The 27,372-nt window shown below is 44.9% G+C and overlaps 4 protein-coding genes and 1 non-coding gene across 6 annotated transcripts; 4 read left to right on the top strand and 1 right to left on the bottom strand.

Annotated features, from left to right (window-relative positions):
- Positions 1 to 267: 267 nt before the first annotated feature.
- Positions 268 to 11,921, bottom strand: LOC130195823 (CUB domain-containing protein 1-like). Its single transcript, XM_056417544.1, has 14 exons — positions 11,748 to 11,921; positions 11,436 to 11,504; positions 8,764 to 8,988; positions 8,196 to 8,537; positions 7,801 to 8,004; positions 6,851 to 7,195; positions 5,926 to 6,141; positions 5,307 to 5,663; positions 4,830 to 5,192; positions 4,071 to 4,268; positions 3,378 to 3,734; positions 2,574 to 2,930; positions 2,404 to 2,485; positions 268 to 1,627 (listed from the first exon to the last, which is right to left on the bottom strand). The coding sequence occupies exons 2-14, from the start codon at positions 11,497 to 11,499 to the stop codon at positions 1,126 to 1,128; spliced, it is 3,612 nt and encodes a 1,203-aa protein (XP_056273519.1). The 5' UTR covers positions 11,500 to 11,504; positions 11,748 to 11,921; the 3' UTR covers positions 268 to 1,125.
- A 1,056-nt stretch (positions 11,922 to 12,977) lies between these two features.
- On the top strand, positions 12,978 to 17,005 carry limd1b (LIM domains containing 1b). 2 transcript variants are annotated; one of them, XM_056417576.1, is made up of 7 exons: positions 12,978 to 14,377; positions 14,577 to 14,678; positions 14,953 to 15,020; positions 15,115 to 15,177; positions 15,986 to 16,116; positions 16,290 to 16,341; positions 16,453 to 17,005. In XM_056417576.1, exons 1-7 carry the CDS (start codon positions 14,344 to 14,346, stop codon positions 16,534 to 16,536), a joined length of 534 nt encoding a protein of 177 aa, XP_056273551.1. In that variant the 5' UTR covers positions 12,978 to 14,343; the 3' UTR covers positions 16,537 to 17,005. The 2 variants fall into 2 exon arrangements, with proteins under 2 accessions (XP_056273551.1, XP_056273543.1); XM_056417568.1 differs by having other exon boundaries at positions 12,978 to 14,678.
- Positions 17,006 to 17,146: 141 nt separating this feature from the next.
- On the top strand, positions 17,147 to 19,954 carry nrm (nurim). Its single transcript, XM_056417556.1, has 4 exons — positions 17,147 to 17,399; positions 17,889 to 18,082; positions 18,195 to 18,371; positions 18,710 to 19,954. The coding sequence occupies exons 1-4, from the start codon at positions 17,231 to 17,233 to the stop codon at positions 19,010 to 19,012; spliced, it is 843 nt and encodes a 280-aa protein (XP_056273531.1). The 5' UTR covers positions 17,147 to 17,230; the 3' UTR covers positions 19,013 to 19,954.
- On the top strand, positions 17,654 to 17,726 carry trnak-cuu (transfer RNA lysine (anticodon CUU)). The gene has a single exon. It is a non-coding gene; the product is annotated as a tRNA-Lys (tRNA).
- A 467-nt stretch (positions 19,955 to 20,421) lies between the features above and the next one.
- ppp1r18 (protein phosphatase 1, regulatory subunit 18) lies at positions 20,422 to 24,984 on the top strand. Its single transcript, XM_056415329.1, has 2 exons — positions 20,422 to 20,747; positions 21,281 to 24,984. Exon 2 carries the CDS (start codon positions 21,337 to 21,339, stop codon positions 24,940 to 24,942), a length of 3,606 nt encoding a protein of 1,201 aa, XP_056271304.1. The 5' UTR covers positions 20,422 to 20,747; positions 21,281 to 21,336; the 3' UTR covers positions 24,943 to 24,984.
- Positions 24,985 to 27,372: the final 2,388 nt, after the last annotated feature.

Here is a 27,372-nt window from a genome sequence, read left to right as displayed (position 1 = left end):
CTGATAGACATTCAATGCAACATCTGCAGTTGCAAGAAATGTGGCACAACACTTTATCCTGGCTTCTGCATGTGTTGCTTCCAGTAAAAACCCACTTCGTTGTGGGAGACATTGGCTGCTTTGCATTGGAAATTATGTTCCACTCCCTCCTTCCCGTCCCTGTTGAAATAGTTTCCCCCCCACCCAGAGTGCAAAAGGTGATAGCATGAGGGAAAATCCCATGTGATGGCCGTCAGTACTTTAAGTAGGAAACAGTTTACCATCAAGAACTTTTTGGAATTTATTGCAAAAAAGAAACACAGATCTCTTCAAAAACAAGTAACCAATATAAAACCACTTAAAACAAGGACTAGAGGACCACTTTTTCCATAGTCCGTGCTCCTGAATCCTCACCACACGGGGAAAGATTTAATAAAAGCAATAACAGATAGAACATTAAAAAAGGAATAGTGCAGCATTTCATTTTGTTGCTTTCTTTTTGAGAAATAGAAAATTCACTCATGTTTGTACACTAAGATGCAGACGGCTCACTAATAATTAATACAATAATGCGTGTTTTTTTAATACGTTTAAGTCCGTATGAGATTTTAAAAGGCGCTAGTTGGTGGATTGTGACCTTTAGATAGAGCCAGCCTTGCTGTTTTCAGTGCGTAAACTAACTAGATGCAACTTCTTATTTTACAAGACAATAAGAATGGAATCGGTCTTCTCATCGAACTCTGCAAAAAAGCAGAAAGGTATTTCTCAAACGTCCTTTAGAAAGAAAAGGTGCAGAGTGTAGTATTTGGCGCCATCTAGCAGTGAGGCTGCAACCAACTTGTTTGCCAAGTGTGTAAGAGATTCTTATTTTCAGGTGATCATACACCAAAGAAAACATACTAATTCATATTCAATATCCTAATTGCTTCACACTGATCCTTTATAGAAAAAAAAGGATCACAGCTCGGACTCTTGAAGCTTTAGTTCTGACAAAGAAGACGGCCACATCAAATCGGGGAGCTCGTCAATCTCATATTTCCTCCCCGAGTGTGGTTAAAGTTCACATGAGTACCACCCGGGAGACACTCGATGCCGCAAAGAGGATTCAGTAACAGCGGCCCATCATGCGGCTGCAGTCCCGACCCACTACAGGGAGTCCTCCGATATCGTCGGCGGCTGCATGTCGACAGCGGAGAGCCGGATCGTGTTGATGTCCCCCGTGCTCTTGAACGTGTACAGTTCATTGTCCAACATCCTGCGGTCCTGGAAGCCGAGGCTGTCCTGCCGGTCGATGGGAGTGCGCGGGCGGGTCAGGTTGAAAGACTCGGCCGGGTCCAGGAACGTCTGGAACCGCTCCAGCTCGGGCTCCTGGTCCGGCTCTTTGATCACAGGCAGTCCTGAATCAGTGGGGCCGGTGAATGTCTGGTAAGAGTCCACCGGCCCGCCGTTGAAGTGGTCCGGCATGCTGTCGGCGTAGCTGGTGTCGCCCAGCAGTTGGCCGTACATCATCGACTCGTCGATGTTGTCGTAGACGTGGGAGTCGTTCTCAGACCGAGCTTTGCTGAAGTGCCGGTCACTCGGGCGGAAGATGTTCCCTTTGCCGTTGTAGATGGACGCCTCCTTGGCCAGCTTGTCTTTTTTCCTTTTCCTGTTTGAAAGGCAGAGCACAAACAATAAGTCAACAGCAGTCTTGACAAACATTGAATAAGTTATCGCTTATCCAACTAACAATATTACTTCAGTAAATTAAAAAGTAAATTAAAGTACTTTCTAAACTGGTCTGAATCTTTTCAAACATTTCGTCAATTTCAAGACAATTTTCAAGAGTAAGAGAAGTTCTTTGCTGAATGAATGAAATACATTTAACATCTTACTTAAAGGAATAGGCAAACTCAACATTTACTAAATTGTACATTCTCTCAAAACAGAGCATAGCAACAGATTTAAAAAATAAACATTTGAAATGGTGTTTTATTGTATTTTTTAAAGTTGATTATATTTGTGAAAAGCTTTGTATAGCTACATTGGATAACACCAGTTGGAATAAAAAATGCAATATATTTGTAAATATATTTATAAAGTGGATTAGAGTGAAACTAAAAGAAAAAATTGAACAAGGAGCTCGGGGTTAATATCGGCTGCTGATCAATGAGGCGAGTCAGACAAAAACAAATCCCACGGTGGAGAATTTAATACCGCGATGAACGACGCAGACAAGATGCTCAGAAAGCGATCGAGAGCTAAATCAGTGCCACTTTTATTCTTGTTATCCGTAAAATGTGCGTAACTTCTGATCAAGTGAGCAGAATCTGCAAATCATTCAGAGTATAAATTTAGGATTGTGACTTTTATATTTCACTGAAGTTCTACGCTTTGATGAACACCAACCGGGTGTCGACACAGTCCCGCTGCAGATGCACTCACTTTGTGACGAAGCAGACGACGGCGAGCACTGTGAGCACCAGCAGGAGAGCTCCCGCTAGCCCGAGGAGGATGGCCAGGAGATCTGCAGAGGAAAGAAGGAGCACTAGAGTCGAGTCCCTTGCTTTAGTTATTGAGGGCATTGATGTTTGTTTATTAGTCGGCTTGCTTACTGCTCTTCTTCTGCAGGACGATGTTGGTCACTGCACCAAAGTGTCCCTCCTCTGGTACACAGTTGGACATGTTGAGATAAAAGCTGCGCGGCACCATCAACTTGTCCGCCGCCTTCTCGTCCTCCCTGTGGCTGATCATCTCCTCCTCCTCCCCCAGCATCATCACCTTGATGGCGGTGTGCCGGTCGGCGCATTTGGGTTGGCTGAGGTTGACGAACTGCACGTGCGCCTCGTACTGGCTCGGTACGGAGACGATCCAGGAGACGGTGGACGAAGGCCGCATACCCAGGGGCCAGTTGGGCGTGGCCAGCAGGGTCGGAGACGACTCCTCTGGGCTGACTTGATAAATAATGGTCTCTTTACAACAACAAAAAGAAAAGGGCTTATATAAGTGTCAGAGTGGAATTAAAAAAAGTGAAATGAACAAGCTTTATTTGACCATGTTTACAGTGGAGAACCCCAGCATGCAGCAGCATGACACATGTGGGGAGGCTGCAGGTACAGATGTTCTTACCATGGCTGCAACATGCAATTATTTTAATTATTTATTAATCAAATTTCATGGTATGAAAAAATAAAATAAACTTTCCAATTGAAAGGGAATTCTAAACCGGTAAAAAACATTCTTTGAGTATTGGTTAATATGCGATTAGGTTTTGGATTGTGGTCAGACAAAACAGTTATTATAAAGATGAAACCGTTGGTCTATAATATGATGGCCATTTTTGGGACAAAATTATTAAAAATCGGAAAATCAAGAGAATAATCCTCAAATTAAAGTGATCATTAGTTGCAGTGTTTTACCTGAGATCTCCTGGCTGAAGCTGACGTTGAGGAAAGGCCCCTTGGTCTTGCTGAAGTCCAGGACTGTGGCCGTGACGGAGACGTTTGCGTGCACCTGAACTTTCTGGATCATTCCGGTTTTGCAGAAATCTCCAACGGAAAGCCCGTCGCCCTCGGCCACGTGTAGGGAAACGGACGGGTCACACTCCTGGCCGGGCAGCGACTGTCGGAGACTCCCTGTGGGGGACTCCAGGTCCACGGTGCCGTCCTGAGGGACTTGGAGGTGCCAGGTGAAGCTGTGGAGGGGCATCGGCAGACAGGAGTCCAGTGTGGGCACCGTGAGCTGAGTCGCAGGACAGGACGTCACATTTTGGCACTCTGTTGATAAAAAAATAATTGTAACTTTTAAAAAATGAATACAAAAGGTAACTCGTTATCTTTGGACAGAGCCCGGCTAGCACTTTCCCCTTGTTTCCAGTCATTATGCTAAGCTAAGACAACATGACAGGTGTAAAAAAAAAAAAAGCTTCTCATCCAACTCTCGGCCAGAAAGCCGATAGCTTATTTCACATAATTCCAAACTACTCTCTTAAGACTGAAACAGACTTTGTACTTTGACCTTAATATTTATTTCACCAAGAGACTATGACCTCAAAATATTGAACAAAATGCTACACAGGTTTCATTGACGTGCAAAATATAAAACCATCTTACCAATAACTTTACTGGCAGTGAGGCGCACGTCTTCATTGGGACAGTCGAGGAAGGACAGGCTGGCCTTCCCGCCTGCGGCCACGTTGAGCTTCTTTTCGACCCGAGAGTTCACTCTCATCTCACAGTACGGATCAGAACCGACTTTCTCCATCTGCAGCGACACGCCCTGCCGTCCGGTGAGATCCACCTCACACAGGACTACGGCAGAAATAAAACAGAACGATTTTTAGTGGCGAGTCTGAGCTTTTATTGTGAAAATATTGGATCAGAAATCATCTTAAAACATAACTGTGGTATTACTTTCAGTCCAATTTCTGCATTTAATAGTCAGTCTTATGGCATTAGAATTTCACAGAACCACAACACAGGCTGTTGGAGAGTCAACAAGTCAGATCTGAGACCAATTTTGATTTATACGTTTTTAAAATATGGGTGCAAGTTTGGACTCAGCCCCACGTTGTGCCTCTCATGTATTACCAGTGCACTGAAGTCGCAGAGTTACGCTTTGGATAATTAAATAAATATATACCCGCTTTGAAAAAACCCAGAAACTAAAACTTCCTCAAATGATCAAAGACTTTTTTTCAATATTCAGTCTGCTGCATGAAAAAAATCAAGTTTTAAGCTGTTTCTCAAACTGCAAGTGAAAAATGACACATTCTTTGCTCTTTTTGTAAAAAACAAACAAACAATAAAATAACCTGGTTACTCTAGTGAATGCACGACCTAAACTTCAGCCTTTAAGTCTCAACACTGTACCTGGATGGCCACTCCTCATCACAGAGACCGTGTAGTTCAAGGTGAGGCCCTGTAGCGTCCGGTTGGTCTCACAGTTCCTCAGCACCATGTTGAAGTTGCCCTGCTGGTGCTGCGGCTGAGGATCCTCCAGAGTCAGTTTGGCCACCTTCTTCTTCTTCTCCCTGTGGTACTCCACCTCCACCTCGTTCCTCAGGCACTCTGGGGCCGTGCCGTCGCTGAAATCCACGGTGTAGTTGTGCATGCCGGGCACCGTGAAGTTCCACTGCATCTCCTGGTCGTCGGGGAAGTCGGAGGGATAGTTGGCCGCGATGAAGTTGGTGTTGGACACACCTCGCGGCAGGTCGACTGTCACTATGGCGACCACTGGGGAGGAAAACGGAGAGCGTTATTGTGATGCAGGAGATGTCTCGTTACAGGATGTTTGACGCCTTCCAATCATGACGCAGGGAAAAAAACAACAACGAGTTTCCAGCTCACTGTGGGTCTCAGGTCCTACGCTGAGTTTGATGTCAACGGGCTCCAGCTTCCGGTTGCCGGGCACCTGCAGAGACAGTCGGCCCTTGTAGAGCACCATGATGGTGGTCACAGTTCCTCCTTTGCAAAAGGTGCCAATGATTGCTGGCCCCGTGCGCAGATAGGCAACAATGGAGTACGTGTGCTCATCCGGACAGGTCTCCTGGTTGGGAATCTGCCGCATTCCCGGTTCCGGGAAGTCCAGTTGGAAGGCCCGAGTGGAGGCGACCTTCAGGTCCCAGGTGAAGGTCCGGTTGAAGGCTGGGAACAGCGAGGACTCGGCCTGAACGATGTTTCCAGGGCAGGAGGCGTCTTTGCATTCTGGGATTCGTGGAGAGGAGCATGTGAAGCGATTTCGTGTTTTACAAAGCAACTCCATCTTTAAAGACCACAGCAAGTCAACGGAAGAAAGGATTCATCTGAAGCAGGTAATGTAGAAGAGTATTCTCCAATCTACAACCAAATAAGAACGTCCATGCATTTAATTTTAAGCGCAGTCATAATTGTGATTTTATTCAAATAACAATGTAAAGAGACCCAACAGGAGCAAGAGTTGAGAACTTATTTGTTTAAATCTTCGTACCAATGTCCCTGTTGATCTCCACGGTGAACACCTCCTGAGGGTGAGGACAGGTGAACTCTACTGTGGTGTTGCTGGGATCTTCCAGTTTGAGCTGCGACGGCTCACATTTCTGGTTGGGCTTCTCGTTGATGCACACGCTGCAGTCCAACTCGCTGGTCACCCTGCGGATGCTGACGATGGTGTTCGGATCGGGCATCACGGACATCATTCTGCCCCCTAGGGTGGGAAAAAGGGATAAAATAAGACATTGGTCATAGTCCTTTCCCCCCATGATATGTGGCCCAGAGGCATGTCCCTCCTGAGGATGAACTGGACTAACTTTCGACACGCTAAAAACCTGCTCAACCTAAAATACTATTTGCCGCGTGTCATCTATATCAATTATGCTTTAACCCTCCTGTCGCCTTCGGGTCAATTTGACCCGATTCAATGTTTAATGTCGGTGTTCTTTCGGGAGTCAACAAACAAACATAAAGTACCTCACACTTAAACTTGGAAAACAATATTAATTCTAATAATTTTCTGGAGATTTTAATAGCTGGGGTCATATTGACCTCAAGGGTAAAATATGTTAGTAAATATAAAGGTAACAGGAGGGTGAAACATTGAATCGGGTCAAATTGACCCGAAGGCAACACAAGGGTTAAACATGATTTTCATAAGACGTATCCTTTTGGCCTTGATGTATGAACACTAGCTTACTTTGCTGGATCCAACTCATGTGCAGTTATTTTTAGCTGTTGATCAACGAGAATAAGCAGTAAAAATAAAACCAAAAGCTTCGGTCACACAACTGGGCCCAAAGAAAGACACCATTATGAAAAGTTGTTTCAAAGGACATGGCAGCAGTTATTTTGGTCCTCGTCTTTCACACAGTGCATGTATTGTTCTGTAAATAAATAGCTACTTGGACACGGTCACTCGCCTCTGGGTGCCGCCTTGGCAGTGAATGAGTCCACTTCAATCCCTTTGGGACACAGCGCAGTCACGGCCGTCGCTCCGAGCAGATCCAGATGACGAGGCGCCGCCCCGCCCTTACAGTAGAAGGAAACTTTAATCTTTCCTTCCCTGTTAGTTGTGCTCACAGAGTACTGGGGGCCATCTTGGCATTTGTCTGCTCCAGACATCTCCTCCAATCCTCCGGGGAAGTCCAGAGTGAGGACGGTCCTGTCCGGCACACTAATGTCCCACGTTAGGAATCTCTTGAAGTCCCTGAAGACGTCGGGATCAATTTCTCCTGGAGCGGGAGTGCAGGAGCTCTGGGTGCATTCTGCGTGTCAAGAATTTAAAATGTTTGAATTTGACACTTGAGTTAATTAAACAGGCTGTGTGTGTGTGTGTGTGTGTGTGTCTATCTTCTCCCTGTGGGTGTGTGTCGGTCTTTGGCTTTCAGCTTCAGTAGTTTAACCGTTATATGTTGATACGGTTGAAAAGGGTTAAATTAGTGTATTTGAAAACTATTTATATACCCTCCTTACAGAGGATGTTACTGAATAGATAATTGTATGTCATTAGAATAGTTCCCTGCAGTGCAGCTGACCGTTGCACCAGCTTTCCACGTGTGTGTGTGTGTGTGTGTCGTATATAAATAATGCAAAAATAAATGAATACATGTTATACATACCATTTTAAAATGGAGAAATGAAAGAGATTTTAGAAACCATTTACTCAATTAAAATGGTACATTTTGCATTTCTCCATTATGTCTTCACTATAGCTTCTATTTATTCAATATCGCATTTATTAAGTAAAATATGCATCTCATTATCTCTGCATCTATTTCAGCATTTACTTAAACCTCTATATTGAAACAAAATAGAGATTTTCTGTATTCCAGTTAAGTAAATGCCGACACGTAGCATCCACAGTGCTCACCTATTTTCTTCTCCCTCTTCACGCTGTACACATCCTGAGGTTTCATGCAGCTGAACTCCAGCGAGAGTTTTTCGACGTCGCTCAGCGTCTTCTCCGTGGGGCTGCAGTCGCCAGTGGAGCAAACGTCACATTCCGGCTCCCCCGGGTCCCGGCTGACGACCAGAGTCGTGCTTGAATCAATGGTTACAACCATTATTCGGCCCTCTGAGGGGGGGGGGGAAGAAGAGCGTGAGACCGATACCATGTCAGCTGTAACGGTTACCCTTTGCAGATACTGGGTGTGAGTATTCAGCAACAACTCAGATATATACAAGAATGAGCTTTAGAGATATTTAGTTAACATATCCAGATAATAAACACTTAAAAAGAGTTTGTACACAGTGATTTGTCCTTACTCAGAGGCCCAGCTGAGGCCTGGAACAACACCGATTCCACCGGAACCGTTGGTTCAACATGCAGAGACACAACGGCTCCATTGGGCGCTTCTAGACGAGTCTCAGAACCGCCTCGACAATACTGCGTCAGGCCTTCGAGGTTTGTTTTGGACGTGGTCACTGAATACAGAACGCCATCGAGGCACGGTTGAGACATCTCTATCAGCCCCTCTCCGATGACGTCCAGAGCCACGAGCGTCTTCTCCGGCGCCTTCAGCTCCCACGTGAAGATTCGTCTCAACCCCGCGAGGAGGGTGGGCTGAGTTTCTACCGTCGCCGGGATGCAGGCGTCCTTCGTGCACTCTGGGTCAGGGTTAGATTTGACTTAGTTATTCTTAATGCATTGCAACACCCCGACAATATGCAATATATCAAAGAGTACGATGGGAGGTTGGACTAGAATAATGCAGGTTTTGGGGTTCTTATCTTAAAAATAAGGGGTTTCTCATGGAAAGCATTTTCCCAGTAAACCTATACTTGATCCTGACTGGTTCTCAAACTATTCCTGAAGCGATGCCAGTGCGCTCACCGATGGTCCGGGCGATGCTCACAGTGAAGAACTCTTCTATCGACTGGGAGCAGTTGAACAGAAGCCGGACCTCCTCCTCGGGAACCAGAGCCAGAGAGGAGTGGCAGGAGGTCAGCGTGTCGTTCACCCCGCTCACGGTGCACACCGTACACTGATCCGCCGGCAGCGCGGTGGACACCGTCACCGTCGAGCCTTTGGCCGGCCGCACCGTCGTCTGGAGGCATTCTGGGGGAACAGGTCACAGGGAGTTGGTTGCAAGTAGCCCAAACCAGTAATCTAAAGAAGTGGACCTTTAGTTAGGTTCAGATTGAAATGAAAAAATAGAATCAACGCCAAATGAGTTGTTAATGCCAAAAACACTCATAATAAATATGCTTCATATTAGCTGTATGATCTTCCCAACTAGAGCTGAAAGTCAGACGATTTGATTACTGATTAATCGATTTCAAAATAAATTAAAGTAATTCTTAGGCTGAGGACACCATTTTGGTCCACGTTGAAATGTCTCAATTACTGTTAAATGGATTTCTATGAAATTAAATAAATGTATGTTGAATCCTATCGATTATTGCTTGAAAAGGTTCCTTATCAAGTGAAATGACCAGGAAGAGCCATGATTAGAGCTGGTTGAATACTCTATATGCCAAGGAAAGGTGCTTTGATGCTTCCCTTCTTATCTCCTATAGCATAGAGTTCACTTGTTCATCCTTCATGAAAGGAGAGGAGATACTGCCGTCCCACAATTCCTTGCGGCAGCAACATTTAAAGCGACGCACCATTTGGTCGCCGCTGGTCAAATTGTGAACGATGGATGTCGTTGTCTTTTCCTAAATCCTCATGAACTCTCCTTCACAGCTTTCCTTGACCGCATCCATCGAAGTCAAGGAAATAAAGGTTTTGGAAAAGTTCTTCATTTGACCGCGGACATTTGTTTGTTTAAAGTTCTTGAACATAAGGATGCTTTACATTGTCTAATATTATCGTGAACTGGATATCTTTGGGTTATGGACAATACTTGGAGGTCACTTTGGAAAACAGAGGAAGAATCAGACGCTTGACCCTTGAGCAAACAGTGGCGACAGACACACCTATCACCATGCTGGGCAGTGCCAGGCCACAGCAAATGAATTGACCTACTAATATCATGAGTCATCCGAGTGCCGAGCAATGACAGGAACTCGAGGTAAACCAGTTTTTAAAACAGAAATGCTGTGTCAGCGATATGCGACTCCAAACTTCTGCCTACATGGACACGCAGATGATGCGGTTACCGCTTCATCTGCGATTCTATGACATCAGCTGTAAAGTTACATCACAGCTTTATTTTTTAGCTTTAGTCCCCGTTTTGGTCCCAGCGGTGGCTCCAGTGTTAGATCTCATTCATAAATAAAAACATTAATGGATTCGCACCAAGATCGTCGGTGTCTATGTTGACTGTTTCTAGTGGCCCATACATCTTTTGTTTTTTATGTTATTTATATATTCTCTTGATTTTTCACAAAATTCCTAAATAAGCAAACCTTCGAAGACCCATGCACAAAAAAAGAAAACATATACAAGATACAGATGCAAGATAAACATATGCATGCTGCACACAATCAAATATGTGCCGATTATACGGATTCCTGTCCTCAATAATATTCACTTTTTTCATTTTACCTCCAATACGAGTTAAACAAAGCCCGACTGGTCTCATGTGTCATGTTGTTTGACTTTTGCAAATGAGATGGTTTTACTAAAGACTTCCAGTTGCTCATCAGAACCGGTCTCTTGACCATAATGCTCCATCCAGTCAGTCAGTATTAGTGTGTCATCAAGATTAAACTGTCTAAATATAACTCTGGACTAAAGGACACATTTCATCGTGATGGCTGCCCTCCAGTTAAAGCGATGCACAGGTTTGAGGGAAGCGGCACAAGTTCACACGCAAGACAAAACCAGGAATTCACAACTGGAACTTGCAAGGACTTGAAGGCATCACAGAGCAACATAGCAGCATTCACTACTAGGTTGGCTCGAAGGTTTCTTGTGACAGTGAACAACGGCTGTGTCGAGGATGTCACAGGCTTCAAATAGAAGTTTATGTCCTCATTTCCACAAACACTATTCAAGAGAAAACATGCTGAGGATGACTTCCACACAAAATCAATAAAGGGAAAGAACGCACTCAGTTTACGTCTAACAAATAATGATATAAACGCACCGCCATATTCATATCTCAGCAGCAGATTGCAAGTCAATCATTAATGAAGCGATGATGGATTCACGCCTCTAGGAAGCACCATAAATGCATCATAAACCTTTTGAAAATGGAGGTCTAGAAGTCTCACACACACACATACTGAAAATGTGCTTCAGCCTCTAATCTCCACATCGCGTCGATCAATCATATACAATGTGGACTTGACGTCATCGGTTCTCCTTCAGTGTGTTGACACGGAGCAACTGGACTCTATTGGGTCCCGCGTTTAAATCACAAGAGACCTCCTGCACTCTCATCTCAGGTGCACGTTCGACCCAATTACACCTGAAGTGAAGCCAAAATGTTTCGCGCACTCCTCTTTTTTTTATATTACAGACAGACAGAAAGCCCAGAAAGCAGCGCGAGAGGCAAAACACGCGGACAAGGTAAAGGAGCATATGTGTGTTGCTAGTAGAGATAATTGTCCCACCTGATGAGTCGAAGGCCGTCAACAACAAGAGTCCCAGGAGCGCGCAGCTCGCGCACAGCCGCATGTTCACTGGGGGGAGAGTGAGGAGTTTTCCGGTTAAAAACAAAAACAAAATAAAACGTAAAAGTTCGAAAGTGTGATTTCTAAGTCGCTGCTCCTCTCGCTCTCTCCCTCCCTCCCTCTCTCTCTCTCTCTCTCTCAAATACACAGCTGCATTTTCCCTTCACGTTCAAGCGACGGCCACTTCCTGCTCTGCGTTGCTACCTGTGCGCAGCGGCGCGCCGGAGAGGGCGTGGCCCGCAGGTGGGTTACCTGTCCAAACTTGACGCGCGCAGGGAGGATCGAGGCCCCGGCCAGAATCTCGCAACGCCGGTTCGCGATGTATCGACTCCCGGTAACGGCACGAGTCCGGACGTGACTCCCCTTCGCCGTGTGGCACAATGGGCGCCCTATTTATACGCGGCCGAACATGCCGGGGATTGTTGGCATCGTGCGGTGTGTCCCCCCGAAATGAGGCAGCGGAAGGGCGGTGGAGGCGGAGCTCAAAGTACCCGGCATTGATAGTACTAACAAACTGATCAATACAAATGCAAAGGGAATGCTGGTATTATAGGGGTACTCTCAGCCCCTATCGGCTCGTATTTCTAGTCACACTTTAATTAAATGAGCAATGTGTTTACATTTAAAGCAGGTTGTGTCTAGTCAGCTGCTTTTTTTGTTTTCCTCCACGGTGAAATGATGATGAAAATATGATTGTCTGATATATTAGGGCTACAGTGTGAGAGCACTCCCATGTAGCAGAGGCTCTCCTCCTGCCTCCACATGCTTCGTGACGCACACATTCCTGCACAGAGACGTACCTAAAGGCAAGACCACTCATTTGTCTTCCAGTTTTGGAAGCTCTAGCCCAAAAGATTCACCCCAATGTTCATGCAAAAACAATTCTCATATTAACCCTCTGCCTCAGGTTTAACCCATGTGGCCTTATAACAACTTTATAATGTTCTCGTTTAAAAAACACACAATCCTATAAATCCCAGACAGAAGACAAGTACAAATATCTTTTAAAATAATTGTATACGTAGATAAAAGTTATCACGTGTCCTAATCTTATTGTGTCTTTATGGAGACAATTTGATCCCCCCAAACACACACACACACCTACACGCACACACACAGACTGTGACAATCAAACACACGTGATCTCCCTGAGTCTTTGTGCTGAACCAGTCTGACAGCATCGGAGTAGGCGAAGTGGTGAATTTAAACAGCTTCAGTGTGTCTCAACAAGAGAGCTCAGTAAAGAAGCAGCAGCTGTCACACGCTCCCACAGCCAACATGTGCTGTGCAGGGTTCCATGGCGAAGGTTTTCCTTGGGGGAGTTTGACAGGAAAGCACCGCGATGCACTTGGAGACAATATCAATGTGTATCAAATGGTGTTATACTTATTATTGTTTCAGTTACAAGATTGTAAAATGCTGAGTCAGTCGTCGAAAGTAGACCAAAAGTCTTTATATTGTTTGACATCATGTTCACTTCTTCTCTTTTTTGTCTCGTTTATTTCAAGAACAGAATATATTTGAGAGGATGAGCCAGGAAAAAGAAGGGGGGGAAAGTCCCTGTCGACAAGAGCCATTCAAATAAGGTTAAAAATAAAAAACAGACAACCACATTGTTCAGTTTCAATCCGTTCTGCTTACTTGGCATGAATGACAGCTTTTGTTTTCAGGGCTATTTCCGGGTCATTGGTTACAACATGAAGGTGCTTGAGTAGTCCACATGAGGGCAGGAAGATATTTGAGCAGCATCCAGCTCTAATGTTGGGTTCGGGCCTCCTGTTCAATGTTGTACACACACACACACACACACACACAGATTGTTGATCGCAGTGAAGCAAGCAGTCAAATTTTTTTTTTTAATAAAGACCATGTGGGTATTTGGGACACTTTAGTTTGAGAAGCAGGCAAGTTTGATTTGAATGTTACATTTGAGTTCATTTAAGAAGATCAAATTATGCTTTTTAAAGATAGTTTCAGAAGTCAGATATACTAATAATGATCTCACGACCTTGTGACCTTGTGACTGACCTTTGGACCAACCTGACCACTGCGGGTTGGAAGCCACCGTGTGAACTCATTGAAACGAACTCCGCCTCGACCAGCTAACAGTACGAAGCTGCTTCCATGTAAATGTGTCAACAAAAACAATCATTTAATGTGGGATAATATTGAACCCACATGAATAATTGATTGACAGAAGGAGGTCTTGAACTTTTAATACTAGGGTACATTTAGCAGCACTTTCACAGTTTTGTAATGTTCATTTAACTAATCTGAATACTTCTTCCCAGTGGTGGAAAGTAACTAAGAACAATTGTGTGTTTGTCTAAATATGATTATTTACTTTCCATGTTGTGATACTTTGTACTTCAGCCCTTCAGAGAGAAATACTATACTTTCTCACTTCACTACATTTGTTATTCTAATTTCAGCTACACGTCACTTTGCAGATTCAGATTGATGAATCAAAATATAATGATGTAATATTATAGATTGATGTGGTGGGAAAACTACTCGGCAGTATATAAAGTCATTCAAATCAGCTCCACATTGACCAGCAACGTGTTGATGCATCAATAAGCATGCTCCAATGATACAGTGTTCATTGCTCTGAAAAGGGCGGTGCTCAGAGACACCAGTCGGCCTCGTCTGTTGCCTCTCACACAGTCACCTTTGAGGAGCCGGGGGGTCTGAGAAGAGACCGAACGCACCGAAAGCAACGCCCATGAACCCAGATAGCAGCTCTCCTTACAGCTGTCTGCGCCGCACATAAAATTAGACCCCCAGACAGTCGTACTGGGGGCTCCAGCAGGCAGAGCCAACTGGGGAGAATCCAGTAAGAGTCGAGATGGACCCAACACACAGCTCCAGTCTTCACTTTGGTAAGGAACGAATACACTGAATATTTTCCTCTCTAACGTAGTTGTTCAGTGATCTTATCTTCCAGCACTCTGTAGGTTCAGACCAGTATTATTCATTGTGCATGTGTGTGTGTGTTGTCAGTCTGTTGTCAGTCAATGAAGAGGGGATCGGGCTTCACAGTAACCAGTGCTCTGCGTCTCGTCCTTGTTGTGTGTTCAGGGAGCTGCACACGCTGCAGTAAAGCTGTGTACGGTGACGGGGCAGCCTGCCGGGCCATGGGGAGTTTATTCCACAACACGTGTTTCACCTGCAGCGTTTGCAGTGAGTTCTCCTGACCTGCGGGTGGATGTTGGGAGTCCAACATATCTAAACTGAGTGTTGAACCCTCCTGTATTTTTCTTTATAACAACAAATATTCACGACTCGATGGAGATGACTTCATCTCTGCATGTGGTGTGTTAAGAGGTTATCACTAAGAAAACTATTTGGAGGCCAGAAAGTCCATTTAAAGTTGTGTTTCCATCTCTGTGAACACAAAACGTCACGTTGACGATTCACGTTCTCCTCACTGCTCGTGTTCTGTTCTCACGTTTAGGCGAAAAGCTCATCGGGAAGCCGTTTTATACGGTGTCAGGAAGAATCTACTGTGAGGCAGATTTCTTGGTGAGCATGTCGTGCTTCACGTGTGATTTACATCCAATTTAAAGATTTACAGCAACCGATTTTATTGAGTCGATTGTTTTGTTGTTTCCTGCAGTACTCAGGAGCTCATCCATCCCAAGAAGTGTGCAGCAGCTGTGGGTATTTAACCGTGGACATGGTGAGTGGACATGATGTGATGCTCTCTCCAGTGGTGGAAGGATTATTCAGAAATAAAACAGTTTAGAAACTACATTACATTACATGTCATTTAGCAGACGCTTTTATCCAAAGCGACTTACAATAAGTGCATTTCAACCTAGAGTACAAACTAAGAACAACAAGAATACAGGAAGTAACATTTCCTCAACATAGTCGAACTACAAAAGTACCATAAGTAAGTGCTATTTAAGTGCTACCCCACAAAAGTCCTGCATTTAAATTCTACTTCAGTAAAAGTACAAAAGTATTAGCATGAAAAGTATTTAAAGAATGGGACATTTCAGAATATTGTACATATAGAATATATTATAATAATAAGTGAGGTAGTAACATGTATACTACTTTAATGGTATCGCACTTTTGTTTTTTACTGCCAGGTAGATTGTGGTCATCAGATTGGAATCCATCATCATTTATTTGTTGATTATATTTTGTTTTTATAATCTAAATCTGTAGAGTAACTAAAAGCATACACGAAAAGAAATATAAATCCATTGTTTTGTTTCCTAAAATAAAAACGTAAAAACAATATTTTTAAATCAACAATAAAAGTAAAATGACAACAAAACATATTTTTGACAGGTTCATTCTCCAGTGAGAACATCTTCATCTTTTTGATCTGTAATTTGTTTTGAAGATGTCATCTCAGACAGTACAGTAAAGCGCAGGTACCTCAAAGCGGTACTTAAGTGCTTGAGTAAGTGTACTTCGTTACTTTGCGCCACCAGTCCTCACATTGTGTAAAAAGAGCTGGTTTTGCTCGTCAGGTTCTGCAGGCTCGTGGGAAGTCCTACCACCCGTCCTGCTTTTGCTGTGTGGTCTGCAGACGGAGCCTGGAGGGCCAGCCCTTCAGCGTGGACGCAGACAGCCGGGTCTACTGTGTCAGCGACTACCACAGGTGAGTTCCTGATAAAATACAGCAGCAACGGGCCGGGCCTCTTCATCCACACTGCAGACAGAAGAAGAAAACAAAGCCTGCCCGAAAGGCCCCGCAGGAGCCCCGTCACATCCAGGAGGGACTTCCCGTCTGAGTTTCAGGGACCTTTTGCTAAGCCTTCTCTGTGGTTTCAGGGTCCGAGCCCCTCTGTGTGCTGCATGCGGAGGGCCGATACTGCCAACCGAGGTGAGCTCAATTTATTGTTTAATTAATCTCAAATAGCTAGAAAGCCTTTGTAACTTTAGTTTCTGAGAAAGTATCGTCACAATTTCCCTTCATTGATTTATTTTCTTCCAGGGGTCTACAGAGTCTATCCGGGTGGTATCATGTGACAGAAATTACCATGTAGAGTGCTACAGTGGTGAGGTAAAGCTCATTTAAAGACATAAGTATTTTTATATATGTTGTCCCCCACCCCCCCCCGACTGGTATTGTTTTGTAAATGTAAAACATTACAATCAGTTCTGTCTTCAGTAAAGTAGACCAATATACTGAGTATTATTTCGAGCTTTCTGTTTCTCATCAGTTGTATTGTCTGTGTAAAATGAGTAGACCAAAATGTACATGGCCAGCCAAGTAATTAGGAAACCCCAGAGGAGTCTTGAATACTCAAATACCATACTCCTCTCTTCCTTTACTCTCTCAGTTTGAGACTATGAACTCTGGGAAGTGCTGCAGGGGGCCTTTAGTCTAATATGATTACAATCAGATGTCATAACATATATAAGATGTTATATGTTAATGGTAATGTTTACCATATTGTTTGTATTTATATTATTTTGTTTGTGTTGTTTTGTTGGCGTATTTGTAAATTGTCTTCTGTTTTTTCTGTTGTCTTGTGGACGATAAAGTCAGTCTAAAAGATTAAATCTAATATCTTTAAACAATGGTGTGAATGTATTATAAAATATCATTATTGTGTATTATCACGTTGCCCTGAGAGTGAAATCCCCCCATAAGATACCACTTTGACTGCCAGTAAACTCACTGTATGCACCTGTCATTCTGAGGCGACACCGTGTGTCCATATTCGGTACTACAACAGAACTCTCCCGGAAGAATCTCCAGTTGGTTAATGAAGTCGCTGATTGACATGGCGTCAGTCGGGCTGCGGGGTCTGGCTCTCTGCGCCGTGTGTCTCCTCAACACGGCGTTTGTGTTCATATCCGGTGCAGAATTTATTCGGTTTATATCATTTCGAGCCATTTACCACAACATCACCGGGGACACGACGCTCTGTCAAGGTAAGCGGGTGTCTCTGCTGCTGGCAGCCGACCGTGCGAAGTGAACTCCGGCTAACTTTTAGTGGAGGAGTTATTATTTAACATTAAAAGATGCTCTGCGGTCAGTCGGTGCGATTCTCCGGCTGCTTGGCGTTAGTTACGCGGTAATAGCAGCAGCAACGCGGTGCTTCATGTATAATATCGTGAATCAAGTAAAATCAGGATTACTTTGAGTGTTTTTTTCATATGACACTTTTTCACCAGCATGTGTCAGTGCCCGGCTAGCTCAGTCGGTAGAGCATGAGACTCTTAATCTCAGGGTCGTGGGTTCGAGCCCCACGTTGGGCTACAACCTTTTCTTCAGTCCGAATTTGTTCTAAGCTCTTCAGGTCAATTCCTGTTCTCAATCGTTAATTTTTACAAGTCACTTACATATTTTTTAAAATCAAGGTCAAATCGTATTAAATTACAATATTCCAGTTTCAAATGTAACCTTTCTCCTCACCTCAGACTCTATACCGTGGTCGGTGGCCCTGCGGGACAGCTCTGTCCTCGGGTCTCTCTTCATGGATCTGGGGCTGCTGGTTCTCTTCATCATGCAGCACAGTCTGCTGGCTCGTTCCCCCGTCAAACAGGCCCTCCACTCGGTGCTGGGGCCCCTCAACAGGACGGCTTACTGCTTCACCACAGCACTGGCACTCCAGGTACTGCAACGCAGACCATCAGCGTTCAAGTTAAACATGTTTTGGGGCTTTATATTAGATGTCATTTCTCGCCACCACTCTGCATCATCACCCTCTTTCCCCCACACGTTAGATCATCATGCGTTACTGGCAGCCTGTGATGGGCGCCCCCTGCTTGTGGTCGGTGCGTCATGCACCCTGGAGTATCTGGTTCCCTGTGCTCTGCTTCGTTCTGCACTTCCTCTGCTGGGCAATCATCTGCAGCATCTTCATGATCTTCGATTACCCGGAACTGATGGGCATCAAGCAGGTAGCTAATCGGCATAACATTTCCACAAATATTTGGGGTAATTCTGCCTTCATGTGAGAGTAAATGGAAAGGAAACAAAGAGAGAAGAGGAAAGACAGACAAGAAAGGCGGTGGATTCAACACTTGATGAGGTGCAGACAGTATGTGTCAGAAAAATGAATAACATACACAGTGAAACGTGAAACATCCAACTCCGTTTTCTTGAATTTTAATTAGACTTTCGTGTCTCTGTCAGTGGTTATGAAAAACATAAATAGTTTGACTTGTTATCAGTACTGCCTGCTTAACCTACTTTGTCTCTCTCATCCTCCTTCTCACCCTCCCCTCCTCTCTCTCAGGTTTACAACAACTGTCTCGGTTTAGGGGACCCTCTGACTTACAAGTCACCTGGGGCCCGGCGCCTCCTGTCTCACCTCCGCCACCCGGTGTGCCTTGAGCTCGGCGTCGTGCTGTGGGTCCTGCCGGCCTTGACCCTGGACCGGCTCCTGCTGGCGGGGACTCTGTCGACCTACCTGGCCGTGGCACACTCTCTGGACAAACAGGATTTGGCCTACCTCTGCGTCCGGCTTAACCACAAGCTGCAGCTCTTTGCCGAGCCGCAGCGGGGCAGCGCCGAGCCCTGCGGCCACAAGGAGACGTGACGGAAACCGCCTTCTTCCTGCTGTCGTGTGAAGCTTCAAACTAACTGCTGTCTTAAAATGAGCAGAAGTGGCACACAAGTGACTTCTCAATGAGCCGGGTCATCTGCTGCGCTGAATAAGAGGCTCTGGCTGTCTCTGCTCAATGCAAACTAACCTTGACACTGTCCGTTTAAACGTGGTCTTTTTACTGTATATGCACTCAAAGAAATAACTTGTAGGATTTACTTAATAAAATCCTCGTAACAATTTGCACTAACACTAACTAAGTAACTTTTACTGTTGAAGGATTAAGTAAATCCTACTAGACAGTGTTAAGTATAACATACTTAATTTTAGACTAAATAACCATGAAAATACTAAGTAATTCATGGGGCTCCAGAAAGGGAGATTTTATACCACTAGTTGAAAGCACAATATTGATTAAATATTTTGGCGGCTCTTTATTCTGAATTCATTTGGGAACAGAGATTCCTAAATGTAATCACAGTATAGGAGGTTTTATTGTAAAGTTTGTGTCCAAATTTGATATTATTAAAACATTTAAATCAAATGAACTAAATTAATTAAGTCAAATATTCTTTATTTTATTCATAATAATATAGTATATTTATATAAGCCTCAACATACAAAGTGCCAAATGCACAAACATTTTGAAGATTTTTTTAGATTTTCCCAAAAACCACATACTTGTCAAACAATGGCCTCTGAGATTATTAATGTATTTCCTCAGGTGCTTCATTCTGTGTTGGCGTCAGTAATGTCATGAACAAAGTAAATAAAGTGGCCTTTTCTAAATATTTTATTCGAACTTCAAAAGTACTGATCTCTCTTGAACATGCATTGTATGTATGAGATGACTGCGCTGTGGCCTCGCTGTAATGAGACGAATAACTTTTAGTATTGTCATGTTGAATGAATAAATCTAATAAACTGCGTGCAGTAGCTGTGTAAGATGTTTATTTATTGTCTGTTCGTGTTGTATTATTAGGGGTGTTGTTTATTTTTAAAGGCCCAATCACACCAGTTTGAGAAGCTACTTTTGACATTCACATTCTCTATTATTATGACTCTTGAAAGCCACGTGACCTTTTATTTCCTGCTTTGCATTTTCCGGCCAATCAGTGAATTAGATTGTGTTTTGTTGAAATAGTTTTATTCCTGGTGGGTGAAACAAGCATTATACAAATTAGAGTTGCATGTTCGTCCCTGTCAGAAAAAGAAAAAGAAAATATTAAAGTAATTATATATATTTTTTAATGGTTTAACCAAACCTGGCTAAACTCCTGCAGCTATGAGCTCTGCCCTGCTGACACCGCAGCCCGTGTCACGCACCCCTCCACCTCCATCTTTTTTCCCCAATTAGCCCCGCGGGGAGGAGGGATGAGCTGAGGGTGGAGGTGCAGACGGCTCTGTTCTTTAAACGCCTTTTCTCCGATCCGACAACATGCTGTGTGCCACTAAACTCTCCTGACAGAATGTAATGTCATTATCGGATTACCGTGCAGCCACTCCGTGGCTGGACACTACTACGCCGACGACCGAGGTCGCAGTCGGGTCGCCGGTGATTTGACGTCTGTTGTTAAAACAGGCGTTTTGGCATTTATTTATTTATCTGGTATTTATTGGCGACGGAGATTTTTCTTCTTCTGTCAAAGAGTGGAAGACGCCAAGTGGAGATGAACATTTTTAAAGTCGAAGCGCATATAGGCCTACCAACATCTGTGGGTCTCTTCTGGTGAGTTTGATTTCACACTTTCTTCATAAATGTGAGACAAAAGTGGAGAGAGATGTCCTGGTGCATGTGCATTCTGTGCTGCAAGTTCATTTGATGTTTATGATATTATTTTGAGAAAGGTAGAACAGGGTTGTTCTGCAAATGTTGTTCCACAGTGTAATTCTGCAAACATTTTCATTTTTATATATGCTATTAAACATTGTAAACGTGTAACGGACTTAAGTTAGTTTCAGCAAGAAACAGATTTTAGAAATACTGTAAAAAAAACTATAAAAACTAATTCAAATAAAATGCAAATACAGTGAACAGAATTGTTGAACAACAAACAAAATTAAATATAATACATTGAAAATAAGAAATCACAAAGTGCACTTTGAACTCCGTTACAAACACGTCGATTTATATTGAAATTGTGCAGTTTGGAATTTTATAGTAAATACCTTTCTAAAAGTTACATATTTGGGTGATGTTCACAGCTATTTAACATGGGTGTATAGAACATTTATTAAAATATGTGTTCTTCTTATTTGCAGACAATTCCCAGAAGCTTTTAAGAGGAACATCAACGTTATTCGAAACGTTTTCTGTCATGTCTGTCTCCTGTCTGCTGGAATGGAAGCAACTCCTGCTCGAGAAAAAAAGGAAAGAGGAGGAGGAGCGAGAGATGAGAGAGAAAGAGGAGGAGGAGAAGTTTGCCAACATGCCCGCCTGGAAGCGAGAGATCATACATCGGAGGAAGGCCAAGCAGGATGGTTTAGGTGACAGGGAAAAGGAGAGAGATGTCTCTCTGCTGCAGGTGGATGTCAGCTCTGCTTCTGATGGCCTGAGTGACAAGGACAGGAGTCAAGGAAGAGAAAAAGAGAGGAGCAGGGACAGAAGTCAAGGAAGAGAACAAGAGAGGAGCAGGGACAGGAGTCAAGGAAGAGAAAAAGAGCATAACAACCAATGGATAGAATCAGTTAAAGATGCAGCCAGGGAGCGAGAATTAATTATAGTAAGAAAAGACGAGGAGGAAAAAGAAACAGATCCGCCATCTAGTTCGTTTTCTCCCCTCGGGTCTTGTCTTCGGACCATCCGAGCCAATAACATCATCATCATTGAGCAGGATAGGAGAGGCAGCGAAGAGAGAAAGGCTAGATGGAGGGAAGCAGAGAGAGAGAGGCCTGAGGAGGACCAGCAGCTGAAGAGAGGGATGAAGATGGACCTGAGGGAGATCCTTGCAGCAGGAGGGAGCATCACCGAGATCCGAGCCTCTGAAGTTCTGATCATACAGCCCTCGGCAAGCCCTGAAGAGAGGAGTCCAGAAGTAATGAGAGGAAGGAGAGGTTCGGGTCGAGAGGATGGAGAGATAAAGTGCAGCATGGATGTAAGGAAGGATAGTTTGGGCAGGGAGCTCAGAAGAGACGAGTCCTGGCTGGGAGAAAAAGAGAAAGCGAGACCATGGGGCCAGGCGGCGGTTATTAAAGACGACAGGAAGGACAGCGTGGATGATGCCGTGTTTGTTGAAAAGGGAGGGAGGGTCAGCCAGCTGCTGAGTAAATTCGGACAGCACCCCAAGCCCTCTCGATCCAAAAGCTCTGATATTTTCCTCCGGCCTGGGAGGAGAAAACTCTCAGATGAAGATGACCAACAATCAGAGGCAGAAGAGAGGAATATGTTCCTGAAAGGTGGACCGAAACGCTCATTTAGCTTCTCCGATCGGGTCCTCTGTGGCAAAGAGAACGGTTTAGATGATGAGAATGCGAGGAAAACTCGTGAGAGTATACATTCAGACAAGAGCGCAGGGCCGTGGGTCAATGCCGCGGGTTTAGGGAAGGAGGTCACAAAGACCAAACTGGGGTGCACACGGCTTATAGATAAAGACCGGTTTGGATTGCAAAAAGATGGACATTCAAAAAATAAGGATGGAAAGGGGAAGAAGAGGAGAGATGAAGCCGAAATGTGTCCCTCCCTCCAACACAGGAGCGAAGTTAAGAAAGCAGAGCCTGTCGATGCGAGGGCTTTGGAGAGGGCAAGCGACGCAGATGGAGACGAGGGGTTCACAGCGGCATCGGTCAAAAACACCGAAGGAATCTCGTTTGCTATAAGAGTTGCGATCAGGCAGGAGGGGAGAGCGAGAGCCGAAAGAGAAAAGTCTGGTGAGAAAAGTCTAGAAAAGGAGACGAGTGTAGGGAAACCCCCAGAGGCGGGAGTACAGGTTGAGGAGCACGTTTGGAATGAAAAGGTGTTGGATTGTCGGATGGAAGAGGGATTCGAAAGCACAATCCCACCTGAAACGTTGAGCCACGCCGAATCAGCTTTCACCGAGTGCTCCAGTCTGCTCTGTGCTGATAGGGCTCGAGAGCTCCACCAGTGGAGCACTTTAGGGCCACAAGGACCATACATCGCACACTCCATTTTGTCCCAACACACGGAGGAGCTTATAAGTAAAATAGAAAAAATAGGAGACACAACTATTTATACCAACGAGAAAGGAGAACGGACTCACAAGGCTGCATATGAAATGACCAAAGGGTCCGATCAGGAGATTGGATCAACGACACTCCTTAATGATGCAACCCCCAGATCTCCAAAAAGGTTGGCACCCACGGGGATCCCTCCAGTTCCCCCGGAGATTCAAATCCCCAGAAGTGTGTTTTACGTTGCAGAAGAAACAGTCGAGAGAAAAAAGGCCGTGGGTCAACGAGGCGAGGGGAAAGACTGGGAAGGGGGTCAAGGGGTTGAGAGGAGGGATAGCTGGAGAATCGGAAAACCTCTGAGCCGCATCGAGTCCCTGCGAGAGAAAATAAGGCAGAGGGAGCAGGAGAAGCTGAGACAAAGAGAGGCACGAGGTGGCGGCGGGAGTGAAGGTGCAGAGTTAAACGACACTTGGGCACCCGGGGACGGGCGTGACGAGAGGGGAGCTGACATGGAGAACGAGTGGGAAGCTGCAGCTCGGATGCGGAAGCCGGTCGAAGCGGAGAGGGGACAGGAAGACGCAGCAGCGCAGACGTCCACGGCTGCGTTTGACGTCACGCAGGAAGTCGGCTCGTTGAAAACCTGCCTCCCACTTCCTGTTTCTGCCCCATTCTCGCAAGCCGTCGGAGCCGAGGAAGTGACAAGCGGGTACGCCACTGCCACCTCCCAAGTTATCTGTGACAGCTTCCAGATATCTGAGGGTGACCACGACCCTGTGGAACATGTGGATGAAGAGCTGAGGCGCCACAGGAGCCAACACCTGAACAGAGAAGACGAAAGCGAGGAGGAGGAGGAGCTCTCCAAACAGGAGGAAGAGGATCACACATCGCCTCTCGACCCCGTGAAATCGTTCTCCCCTTTAACGCCTCATTCCAACTCCCTCGCAGCCATGAGCCGGATATACAAATTGGAGACGGGTGGCTTGAGGTCGGGCTTGTGCCTGAGGGAGAGGACCGCAGACGTCCCATCAGTTCACCTCGTGAAGGTGAAGCCCCTCGTGTCCAACGCGCGGCGGGGCGACAGCAAGACATTCTCGGGTGAGGACATTTGTGGGGTTCAGGCAATACAACGACAGATAGAGCGGTTTCAGCTGAGAGAGCAGGAAACGCTGAAGTCTTGTGGGTCACCAAACACCCTCCTGAAGGACAGGGGGACGAAGGGGCATCAAAGCCCCAGAGGAGTGTTAAAGCACCAGGTAAAGGACGATGAAAAGACCCCGGAAAACGATGAAGAAACGTCAAAATCGAATCCCAATGCGTCTCCTCGACGAGTCCGTTCTCCAACATCTCAGCTGAAAGAAACTAACCAAGCGACCACGGTCGCCCCCTCACTTCTCAGGAGCCAATCGCCGGACAGCACTCTGAAGCGGTCGGATTACGCCCCGACGCCGGCCTCCCCATCTCCTTCCCGGTCTCCGAGTGTCTCTCCATCTCCAACCCCGTCGCCCACGCTCTTCTCCGTCAGGAGTGCCTCTGGAGGCCAAGTGAAGAGAGGGGTCACCATCACTATCGCCCCAAAAAAGCCTGCTGGCAGTGGAGTGACGGGACCCTCGACGGGGTCCACGGCAGGAGGGTCGAAACCTTCAAACGGCTCATCGGAGCAGGACCAGGCGGCCTCCGCTGCGGCCGAGCCTGTGAAGAAGAAGTACCCCACAGTGGAGGAGATCGAGGTGGTTGGTGGATATCAGAATCTAGACAAGTCCTGTCTGGTCAAGAACAGAGAGACTCCAAAAAGGTGAGTGTTTAGTTTAGTTTGTTTGCTTTTCACTCGCATAAATGTGAGCAAACTAAATGACGTATTGTCCACTAATCATGCAAGCAAGCGCACCAAAGACGAGACAATAACTCATTTTAATGTCATGTTGGAAGATCTGATTGACTTCTGATTTTCAAAGGGATGGTCGCTTTCCAGACTTCACGAGAGGTTGTTGAGAGGGCAACACCTCGTCGTCTTGGAGAACATCCCTTTTGATTGAGGAGTACGATCACAGTGACGGACTAAGCCGGTTAAAGCCTTATCAAGCACGACATCTTGATTCTTAGCCACACAATCCTGGAGGGATCTGCTTTGCTATTTGCTTCTTGGGTCTGATTATTTACAGACTTTAGACTTTTACCACATGATAATGATCTTGTATACATATTTTAACGTGTAGACAGCAGAACATGTTTTTTTATTCATTCCCATAGTTTATTATTGACATACACAACCACAGAGAGACAGTCAAATTAAGCTGTGAGCTGCTTTCTTTACTACAATTAAGGTAATTGTAAGTGCAAAGTAATAGAAAATGGTTTCATTTAGCACCTCTTTGTTTGTTTAAGCATCTGCAGAAGGTTTGCAGGCTTCATTTGAGACTAAACAGTTGAGTAGGAAACCACAACAACAGGAAGCCAACAACTTCCTCCCTTGTTTTTTTCCCATTGTGTTTGCCTACTTGACATCACTTGCTTGATTCTGTGGATGCATGCAAAGAACCACACTGGTATTTACAGTAACTCCATAAATCTCACTGCAGTTTAAGGTCATATTAGAACTCTCTGCCGAGCAGAAATACTCTTTTTTTTCTGTTCTTCTCAGCTCCTTGTGGGGATGACTGTATTTATGCATTTTATAATTTGTCTTTACATATCTAATTATATAGATTTTTCTTTTCCTGTGTAAAAGTTAAACTGCTGCTAATTCCCTTCAGCCTGTGTGTGTGTGTTGCAGACTGCTTCCTTGTTCCCTCGCACCAATTCTGCAGTTTTTGATGAGTCAGCCCTCCCTTCCTCTCAGACAATTCTCTCTTTGTATCTTCTTGGCTGTTTCCTAGCGGGGATTTGGTTTGTTAGACTGGAATCTTGGCAAACTGTTGACCACGCTGACGCTCCACTGTATAAGTGAGTGTTAATGTCAGCATGCCGCCCACCGTTAGTTTGATGTGGGTGAAATGGAAAGAGAAAGACGTGTAACAGAAAGATGTGAATTAACTTAATGGTGGTCTCAAAAGATGACAGTCACACTGAGAGGATTAGAGGTGATTACTGGCTTCTTGTTCCGTCTCACAGAAACTCGACGGTCACACTGCATGTTTTTGCTCACTTCCTCTTTCAATCTTCTTCAGTGCTTCTAAACGAGGAATGCGGATCGACATGAGGAAGTGACGCCGTGCACTCTTTTAAATCTCTAAACGCGACTCCGACACTCAACCACTCCACCTCAAAGACTTGAATAATGGACACAAGAGTGAAAAGAGAAACTAGAGTTTGGTGCTCTTCTCTGCAGAGGAATTTCTCCAGCCCTCGATTGGCCCGTGACTGACCTCTAGTTAAATAAACAATAGTGTATTTATAAGCAAAGTCTGCTTATAAGCTACCCCTTTGCGGCGGTGATTCTCTTGACCACTTGTCGCCCTCTCGCTGATGCCCTTCAGGCTGTTTGACGGCAGGCCTCCTTCCCTTCCCCCATCTGAACCCACGGCATCATGTCACAGTGTCACAGTGAGACTGCCTCCTCCTCCTCCTTCTTCCTCTTCATATGTAGGCTTAGGCAGTTCAGACTCTGGAAACCAAAAATGTGCCTTTTGTTTCTTGTAAGATTTTTAAGAACGGGTCTGAAATTTTGCTCACTATTATGGTTATTCATTTCGATTTCATATAAAAATTTTGAAATTTGTCTTTCTTTCTTTTCTTACAATATACGTTCTCTAAAATTTAACTAGCATAAAAATAAACTAATATTATTTAATATGTGATATTATTGGTCAAAACAAAATTTACCAGCTCACTCTAAACTCAGGAAAATTTATCTGAAAAAGTGAACAAAATCAGATTAAATTCCAAATAACACTCTTAACTCACAAAACCCTGTGTTGATTTCCTTAACTAATCCTCTTTCTTGGACTGCCTCTATTGTGCCTGAAATATCCACCCTAGTGAGGTTAATTGTCAGGGATTCTAGCGTCCATCGCCCCTCTGCTGCCAGGGAGCTCTATCACAGCCTGCTTCCCCCCACTCCTCTCACCTCTGCCAGTTTGCTGACGGCTCTGCGCGGCGCTGCATTCTCTCATATCTGCACCTGCCCAAAAGATCCACCTGCTCACATCTGTCATGTGGCTGCAGCACCAAGCTAGGGCTTTGTTTTTGGCCTGCCTGTTGTACTTGGCACACATTCCAAGACACAATAA

This window comes from Pseudoliparis swirei, chromosome 1 (assembly GCF_029220125.1).
Source record: "Pseudoliparis swirei isolate HS2019 ecotype Mariana Trench chromosome 1, NWPU_hadal_v1, whole genome shotgun sequence".
Lineage (NCBI taxonomy): Eukaryota > Metazoa > Chordata > Actinopteri > Perciformes > Liparidae > Pseudoliparis > Pseudoliparis swirei.
The sequence above is the reverse complement of the archived record's forward strand: the minus strand, read 5'-3'. Positions and strand labels throughout refer to the sequence as shown.

Excerpts from the sequence above, each read along its gene's own strand:
- limd1b (XM_056417568.1), top strand. The coding sequence starts at position 14,513 with ATGAAGAGGGGATCGGGCTTCACAGTAACCAGTGCTCTGCGTCTCGTC. Across the intron at positions 16,117-16,289 it reads TGTGTCAGCGACTACCACAG|GGTCCGAGCCCCTCTGTGTG; the intron begins GTGAGTTCCTGA and ends CTGTGGTTTCAG. Across the intron at positions 16,342-16,452 it reads GGCCGATACTGCCAACCGAG|GGGTCTACAGAGTCTATCCG; the intron begins GTGAGCTCAATT and ends ATTTTCTTCCAG.
- LOC130195823 (XM_056417544.1), bottom strand. The coding sequence starts at position 11,499 with ATGCGGCTGTGCGCGAGCTGCGCGCTCCTGGGACTCTTGTTGTTGACG. Across the intron at positions 5,193-5,306 it reads CGTAGGACCTGAGACCCACA|TGGTCGCCATAGTGACAGTC; the intron begins GTGAGCTGGAAA and ends TTTCCTCCCCAG. Across the intron at positions 3,735-4,070 it reads CACTGCCAGTAAAGTTATTG|AGTGCCAAAATGTGACGTCC; the intron begins GTAAGATGGTTT and ends TTTTATCAACAG.
- ppp1r18 (XM_056415329.1), top strand. The coding sequence starts at position 21,337 with ATGTCTGTCTCCTGTCTGCTGGAATGGAAGCAACTCCTGCTCGAGAAA.
- nrm (XM_056417556.1), top strand. The coding sequence starts at position 17,231 with ATGAAGTCGCTGATTGACATGGCGTCAGTCGGGCTGCGGGGTCTGGCT. Across the intron at positions 18,083-18,194 it reads CCACAGCACTGGCACTCCAG|ATCATCATGCGTTACTGGCA; the intron begins GTACTGCAACGC and ends CCCACACGTTAG. Across the intron at positions 18,372-18,709 it reads AACTGATGGGCATCAAGCAG|GTTTACAACAACTGTCTCGG; the intron begins GTAGCTAATCGG and ends CCTCTCTCTCAG.